The sequence below is a fragment of the Neopelma chrysocephalum genome, unplaced genomic scaffold (assembly GCF_003984885.1).
Source record: "Neopelma chrysocephalum unplaced genomic scaffold, ASM398488v2 Primary Assembly neopelma1_43, whole genome shotgun sequence".
Classification (NCBI taxonomy): domain Eukaryota; kingdom Metazoa; phylum Chordata; class Aves; order Passeriformes; family Pipridae; genus Neopelma; species Neopelma chrysocephalum.
In genome coordinates, this window is record NW_020897702.1 from 11523769 (window position 1) to 11532125 (window position 8357).

At 35.5% G+C, this 8357-nt stretch overlaps 1 protein-coding gene across 1 annotated transcript; it reads left to right on the top strand.

Moving 5' to 3' along the window:
• Positions 1-1255: 1255 nt before the first annotated feature.
• On the top strand, positions 1256-8006 carry LOC113964936 (interstitial collagenase-like). Its single transcript, XM_027677715.1, has 10 exons — positions 1256-1279; positions 2233-2477; positions 2803-2951; positions 3042-3167; positions 3913-4074; positions 4438-4555; positions 5204-5337; positions 6352-6511; positions 7429-7529; positions 7756-8006. Exons 2-10 carry the CDS (start codon positions 2326-2328, stop codon positions 7854-7856), a joined length of 1203 nt encoding a protein of 400 aa, XP_027533516.1. The 5' UTR covers positions 1256-1279; positions 2233-2325; the 3' UTR covers positions 7857-8006.
• The last annotated feature ends 351 nt before the right edge of the window (positions 8007-8357 follow it).

An 8357-nucleotide genomic window follows, 5' to 3' on the forward strand; every position in this document is an offset into this window, starting at 1 on the left:
CAACCAAAACTTAAAGGATATTTCACCTCATTAATCATTTACCTGTACTTGAGACACCCACCAGGCCTGGCTGCCATGACACAGAATCCATGGAGACATGCATCCTTCCAGGGCAGCTGGAGGTCAGGTGTGATTCCCTAAGGCATCTCAAATAACACTAATGCTCAGGCAGCAGAATCCCCAACCTCATGTCTTAACCTAGTCGCTGTTGCTTAAGACTACTCTAAAGTCGTGGAGACTAGACACTGCTTCCTTTTTACTAAAGCTTTCATATATTTATCAGCCTTTATCATGGCTCCCCTCATTCCTCCTTCTGTGAAACGGTGAACACAGAGTCACAAAATGGTTACTTTAACCTTCTGTTTCCACACTGATGAAAGTCCCTGTTGTGTTTCATGGAGTTTTTTTCTCCCAGAGCTCATCTCTCTCTGCCTGAATCCAAACACACTGTTGCAGCTGAGACCTTGTCTATGCTGGCAAGAGTATAAATATCACTTGCCATGCATATAGGAACCCAGCTATGCGTTCCAGTAGCATGACTGATTTTTGTTAATATCAGTAAAAAAAAGTTGAATAATTTTAGCATTCAGTTCTGCTAACATCATAAGATTGTTTTAGATAGAACTTTTAGGTAACCGATAATAGTCCTCCTGGAGTTATGCTGCTGATTATTCCTAGATAAGTTCTTTGCACTGTCTTTTGTATTTTGTTATTACATATTAGAACATATTATTCTGTAGTCTGTTAAATATTAAATAATATGTATCATTTATTTGATTCATTATCATACAATATATTATATTTCTGTTACATGTTTTTTCTTATTATTTCTACAGTTTATCAAGACTCTGTGTCATAAATAGTCTAAATTCATAATTCAAGAAAACCTATGAAATGTAGCTCCACATTTTATCTGAAAAACACTTCCTTATTTTTAAACACACTACAAAATTGCCCAAAACAGAAGATTAGGACAAGATAAGGACAGTAACATAAATTAAACAGATTGCGTCACTACCTGGTGATGAAACCGTTATGCATCAGTTTTACTAATCAGAGGATATTATACAGCATGAGTCAGGCTGTCACTGATTTACTATTAGCTATATAAACAAAGCTGAGAAAGTGTTCAGTAGCTCTGGAAAGAAACTGAGGCAGAGAACCTTGGATGAAGATGAAGACTTTTTCACTTCTTCTGTCATTATATGCAGCCATCTCCTCTGCTTTTCCTGTGGCCCCAGAAGCAGAAGATGAAGGAAAAACCCTACAGCTTGTAGAGGTAAATATTTTTTTTTCAGTGCATTTCAAAGTGTAGTCTTTGAGATTATTATAATTGTAACTCACAGACTATTGCTTGAAATTAAAGATTTACCATTTTGCAGAGGTTTCAAGAGAAAGCTTTCCCAATCAATCTAGAAAATGTGTGAAAATTATATGGAAATTTTTTACCCAAAAGTCATCAGAATGTTGCATATTTCATTTTTGGTGTTTTCAGTAAAACAATAAAACTTCTGAAGCATGAGTTCTAGCAGCAAGTTCTGTGGCTCTGCAGAAACAGTCAAATTCAGTAACAATATGAATTTCCGAATGTACTTTGAAAATTGTAATATGACTGGTCTTAGTAACATAAGGAAGGAAACTTGCTTGAAGCAGACGTGTTCCGATGTTTGGCTGAATAGACCTTTTATGGAATATTTTGGAAAAAGGGACATCTATGAGAAATACAGCACTCACATAGACACAACACTATTTGTTGTAGACAAAAGTGTTGAAATTTAGTAGAGACCTGAGTTTCTACTATTATATTTTGGAACTAAAAATAAAAGGCCTGATCTGCCAAGTCTGATTCTCTAGTAGTAGTCACCTGCTTTCGTGGGAGACCTGGCTGTTTGAAGTATCACTGCCAATCTTGATTTCCTTGAATGAGACCAGATATAAGCTTCCTCATAATAAATAATGTGGGAGTATTTATTAATAGTAAATATGAGATTTTCAAGATATCTCTTCATATATTCCATCAGTGAAACAAGAAATTCAGATAACTATAGCAAAATGGTAAATTATTCCTGACTCCTCACACCACTTCCTGGAGAAAATAGGTTGTTCTTACTCCTGGTAAACACAGGGCAAGTCGACATGGGAATAGTTCATGATTACTCAGAAAATTTTAGTGTGACCCAAGAGAGTACTAATATGTCACAACGCTCTTCTTTTTTTAAAACTCTGATTCAGAGTTATCTACAGAATTTCTATGACCTTCAAAGGGATAGCCGTCTTCATTTAAGAAGCCATGGTGAATATCCCCTTGCTGCAAAGCTCAAGGAAATGCAGTCATTCTTTGGACTACAAGTGACTGGGAAACCTGATCTTGACACTTTGGAGATGATGAAAAAACCCAGATGTGGTGTACCTGATATAGGGCAATATGTGTTCACAGTAGGGAATCCCAAATGGAAAAGAAATAATCTGACATACAGGTAATATTTCCTAATCTGAATCAAAAAGATCTTATTCAAAAAATCTAGCATCCGAACTTTGGGGGGAGGGGGGTCTGAAGTAGTTATATTATGCCATATATGGACATACAGAGTGATTAAGTGATTTCTAGAAGAAGACACACTCTGGAAGGCAGTATCTACACTGAAGCCATTATTGATTTTCATTCACAAAAGATACGTCTAAGATTTTTTACTTTTTCACAAGTTATTATTTTTCGGCTAAAATGCTGAAGTTCAGGGAAAATGCTGAAATTTCTATGAAATTCTTAACAATATATCGTTATGTGTTGGTTTTTCTTTGAAGAATTTTGAATTACACTCCAAAGATGAGAAAAGCCGATGTAGATGAAGCAATCCAAAAAGCTATCAGTGTCTGGAGCAACGTAACACCACTGACATTCCAAAGGGTTGAGGACAAAGAAGCAGATATAATGATTTCTTTTGCTTATAGAGGTAACAATGATAACTTTGCATATTCAATAGCCATCTGCACTCACAGAAGCAATTTAGGATTTTAACTGATTTTTTACGTCTTCATTATAGACCACCGTGACAATTCTCCTTTTGATGGTCCTAATGGGCAGCTGGCTCATGCATTTCAGCCTGGTGAAGGTATTGGTGGGGATGTGCATATTGATGAGGAGGAAGCTTGGACAAAAGATGGAAGAGGTAAGGATTTTGTAACTGGATTCATTTATATAGTTTTACCCTGGAGGTTCTTAGCTCAAGCGATGCTTATTACTTCATGAGCTTGACTACAGGCAGAGAAGTGAGCAAAAGAGAGAGAATTTGGCCTTTTTTTTTTTAGGAATTACCTTGCAGAAAATACCTCGCAGAAAATAGGTTTCTAGGTCATAATGGTTTATAATGGCATATAAACATTTAGTTCATAATGGTTTATAATAATTTTTAAAATACTTTTTTTTCAGATGAAAGTTAAAACTTGCATACAAGCAGATCTGATGGGAGACTTCTCTAGGCAAATCCTTTCTCTTTCTTAACCTAGCACTTCAAAGTTTGGTGCTAACTAGGGTGGTCCAAGTATCACCAAAACTGTAATCTCAGTGTTTGTTTTGAAGTCATTTTTCTGTTGGATCACTGCCAATAACTACTCATCACTGGCATGATCCTTGATCTGAGCAGTTTATGTGACAGCAGGAGAAACAGTTTGTGTTTAAGATACAAGAACACTAGACAAAGGACAATGAGACCACAATTAAGGCCAGACATTCTTTAGTTACTCATATAGCTCTTCTGTTACAATATTTTTAAGTTGTGATGTTGATAGAATTACTTACAATCTTTCTTGTACCTTTAGTGTATTTTAGGAGGAAGTATAAGTGCTTCCTATTTAGTCGACTGTGCTAAATACTGAAATAGATTTTACCTTCTTGGTATGATTTTTATCCCACAGGCTACAATTTGTTCATTGTTGTTGCCCATGAGCTTGGCCATTCACTGGGTCTGTCTCATTCAAATGATCCTGGAGCACTGATGTATCCAGCTTACTCCTACACGGACCCCAATGAATTCCTTCTTCCTCAGGATGACATTGATGGCATTCAAGCCATATATGGTAAGAAAAAAATATATTTATTTAATATTTCTACTTGAGAGGCTGATAAATGATAAAAGGAATGTATCAAAAATACATTTATTCCACCAAAAGGAGATATTTAACACCTACTGAAAAACGGATAACAAAAGAGAAAATTCCTGGAAGCTAACTTCAGCTGAAGTCCATTTCTGCAAAAAACTCATTTTGGAACAGATGACCACAACCGATTTTACCAACATTAAAATCCTGCGTATCATGACACTTACTTTAAAACTGTATCCCTTTTCATTTTCTGTAAAAAGAGTTCTTTGTGTCCTCACAGAACTTCTGAGCACTGTCTTTATATTTCTCCCCACTAAATGATAAACATTCATCCTATAGGGCAGTCTAATGCTGCTGTGCAGCCAACAGGACCCGTAACTCCAGAAGCCTGTGACCCAAATTTGACATTTGATTCTATTGCTACCCTACGTGGAGAAATATTCTTCTTCAAGGGCAGGTAACAACAACAAGCATATATATTGCCCCTTTAAAATATTCAGTAATTTAAAAAATTCCACTAAGGGAAAAACTATCCTTTTGGAATCTAGTACAAAGAGAAGCACTAGAAAACTACCGTGTATTTACACAAGTAAATCAAATCATTAGTCCTAAGAGCCCTTGTTGACAAGAGGCAGGGACAGGGACAAGGGCTTGTAGGTTGTCTTCCAGCTATTCTACTACTGTGGCCACTGCTGACAGACTTGTCTCTGAACTCCTTTCAACTAAAGAGCAAGAGCATTCATATGTCCCTTAGCAATGTGTCCATGGGTCCCACACTCATCCTCAGTTAAGGACCAGTGGCAGAACTGAAAGCATGGCAAGGCAGAAAGATGTTTGTTAAGTAGTTACTGAATCTAGGTCTGAGCCTTCTTGATATACAAAGAAATAGAAGGCCTTGTATTGAACTTGCCTGATTTTTAGCATGTAACTGAGGTGCTAAAATTAAGAATTCTGTTGCCGTAGATTTCCTTTACATTCAGTGGAGAGGGAGTATTCACACCCAAGTACTCATCTCCCCTCTGTTATACTCCAGGAGCTATAATAATTATTTTGCATTTATGATAGGAGTGGAACTATTTTATCACACAAATTTTGTTTGAAACAGATATATGCTGCGCAAACATCCTGCGAGGACAGAGACTGAGCTCAATTTTATCTCACTGTTCTGGCCAACATTACCATCAGGAATTCAAGCTGCATACGAAAACATTGAAAAGGATGAAATTTTACTTTTTAAAGGTAATGGAATCTGAAATTCTCTGCTTTTTCTGACCAGTTATTTCCTGCTCCTTTGCAAACCATGCAATTACAGAAGTCAAAGTGTTTTTTAAGGAAGTGAAACAGAGAATCTCGCAATTCTGCAAGTAATTAAACCAGAGGGTCATACTGCTGTAAGGGATCTCCAGAGGTCATAAACCTGAAAACTTGCCCCTCTGTTATACCTAATGCTCTGAAAAACAGCTACCCTTCTTCAGGTCTAATTCTCTTCAGGTAACAGTACTTCACTTTGTGCAGAAGGATTTTTTGTGAATTCAATTGACAAATACAGGTCTTTTTACACTACTGTTACTGGTATGCTTATTAGCATTTTGTGATATTTTTGGTAAAAAAAACCTACCAAAAATGTAGTAGGAAAAGAATACTGTGAGAGGAAAATTGTTCACTGAACTAACAATCAGTCCTTTTTGTTAAAGGTCTCAAATACCCTTTAAATATCTCAAATAACTTTATTATATACATATTTAGGTACATGATATATTACCATATATAAATATGTTCATTGCACCTAAAATTACCAAAGCACTTTGATTAGATATATATGCTTTTCTTAATGGTTTAGTTTGATGCATACTGACTCCTTTTCAAAATATTATATGACTCTATAATATAATAGTATATTGCAGGAATTTAATAGACTCAATAATCTAATCCAGTGTCAGCAGATTAACTGATCAATCTCTAGCCTTCTCCAAGTTGTTATCCAGACAATTACTTTATATTCATTTCAAAAAAAATCTGGGAAAAGTTCTATCTATACACCTTATGATTCTAATGTTTTACTCCCAAAAACAAAAGGTATTTCCACTGTCTTCATGATGTAGTCCCAGTGTGGGAATTAGAAACATTTTCAAAAGTAGAAAACTGAGAGGAATAATACTGACATCTAGACACATTATTTTCTACACATCTAAAACACAAGTAAATGCTGCTTATGAATAGCAAAACCAAATTAAATTTTCTCATATTTTTCAGAGGATAAATATTGGGTTGTCAGGGGATATGATATTGCACCTGGCTATCCCAAACCAATCTACCGCTTGGGGTTCCCGAAGACTGTTAAAAGAGTTAATGCAGCTTACAGTGATGAAACCACAGGAAAAACATACTTCTTTGTAGCTAACAGATACTGGAGGTAAGATTTTATGCTCATTTACCAGAAGGCCTATTTTCATTTGTCCCTGGGGATTAATGTATTACTATAAAATCCAAGTGTAGTGATGTTTAAACAAGGTATGTTCCACAAATTTAAATGTGATTTTCTAAAGCTTAAAAAAACTAAGCATTTGCTAGAAAACGTCAACTTTTCTACAGTTTTTTGGGGATTTTTTTGCTAAACATTGGATTCCTGTAGCAGGGATGTAATTATTTGGAACTGAATGAAGCAGCTGCTCAATTAAAGAGTGGTTTTCTATAAATTACTCACTTTTTCTCTGTGATGGTGCTGCTGTTCTGTGCAAATATGTCCACTTTGAATTCACATTTTAAACAAAATGAATTGCTAATAGAGAGTGTTGTAATTAAATTTCTCTATGAGGAGACTCTAAATATTCTCCAAATGTACAATTGGTTGTATTTCTAATTCAAGCACACGACAAATTTCAGAGAGCAACGTTGTTGAAGAAGTGCATCGCTGACACTAATTCAACAATGTTTCATTGTCTATGCTACTGTCTTCTTCTCCAAAGTTTTCTGTTTTGCTTTTATATTGAACTGGATATTCAGTGCCTGGAAATAAAAACTCTTTTATGTACCAGTGATGGCTAAGGAAGGCTCTGCCAGTCCAGAAATACATTAATAAATTCCTGTGCTGTATTCCCAGGGTCTCGCAGAACCTTGTTGCAAACTTTGCCTTAAGCAGGATTTTCAAATCTCAGGACATTCATAGTGTGAGAAACATAATACATAATAGAAAGAATCAAAAAGCTGCTTTAGTTAATCTTTGTAAGGCCTCTTAGTAACAGTAGAGTTGTGTACGTGTACGAATCTGCTTTTGACTTTCAAAATATTGTCTGCTTCCTAACAAATTGTAATGATGTTTCTTGTTCTAAGATATGATGAAAAGAAAAAATCCATGGATCATGGTTATCCCAGGAAAATAGTCTCTGACTTTGGAAAAATTGGCAGAGTTGATGCTTCTTTCTGGAAAGATGGTGAGTAAAACATACCTTTAACCTGTGTTTACTTGAATATTTGGGCTTCTGTAGATAGAATAATTTTCAAAAGTTTTCAAAAGTTTTCAAAAAGCTGTTATTAACCTTAACAAGAAGGAAATGAAAAATATCAAATACATATGGACAGTTTATAATGGGGATTTTTTTTCCAAAATACTGAAAAAAGTCACCTCTGAAATATAATTGGATTAAATTTTACTTCTAGGCTATGTCTACTTCTTCCATGGAACAACTCAGTTCCAGTTTGATCCTCGTGCCAAACGGATTGTTAGACAAATGGAGAGCATCAGCTGGTTTAACTGTTAATTGCAATGTTTTTCCATATGCACACCGTATGTTTTTATGTCTTGCATTTTTCAGCATTGCCTGACTACCGGGTCAGAATGGATTTCTGTTCAAATTCTGTAGAAGTATACTATTAACAATTATTTATTTTAAACTAAATACATTTATATAATTTATGGCAATTTCACCTGTTACTGTTAAGTTTCCAAATAAATTATGTTTCTCATACAATTGTGTCCTTTATGTCTTATTTGCCCTAATGTTCAAGAGCCAAGTCTAGCTTCCAAACACTAAAAAAATGTATTCTGGCAGGAAATGGCAAATCTTTTTTCCCCAAAGACAGAGAAATGGGCAGACATCTGTCTCTGAATTTCATCACCCCACACAAGCCCTGGTTAAAATCTGATGGGCAATTAGACCAGTTGGAGCTCATTATCATCAGTGTACAAGTCTAATTCCACCTTCTGTTCCTCTTTCCCCAGCTTCCACTCTTGGCCTACTCTCTGGGGTATATGTTTTTGC

Excerpts from the sequence above, each read along its gene's own strand:
- LOC113964936 (XM_027677715.1), top strand. The coding sequence starts at position 2,326 with ATGCAGTCATTCTTTGGACTACAAGTGACTGGGAAACCTGATCTTGAC. Across the intron at positions 6,512-7,428 it reads GTAGCTAACAGATACTGGAG|ATATGATGAAAAGAAAAAAT; the intron begins GTAAGATTTTAT and ends TCTTGTTCTAAG. Across the intron at positions 7,530-7,755 it reads TGCTTCTTTCTGGAAAGATG|GCTATGTCTACTTCTTCCAT; the intron begins GTGAGTAAAACA and ends TTTTACTTCTAG.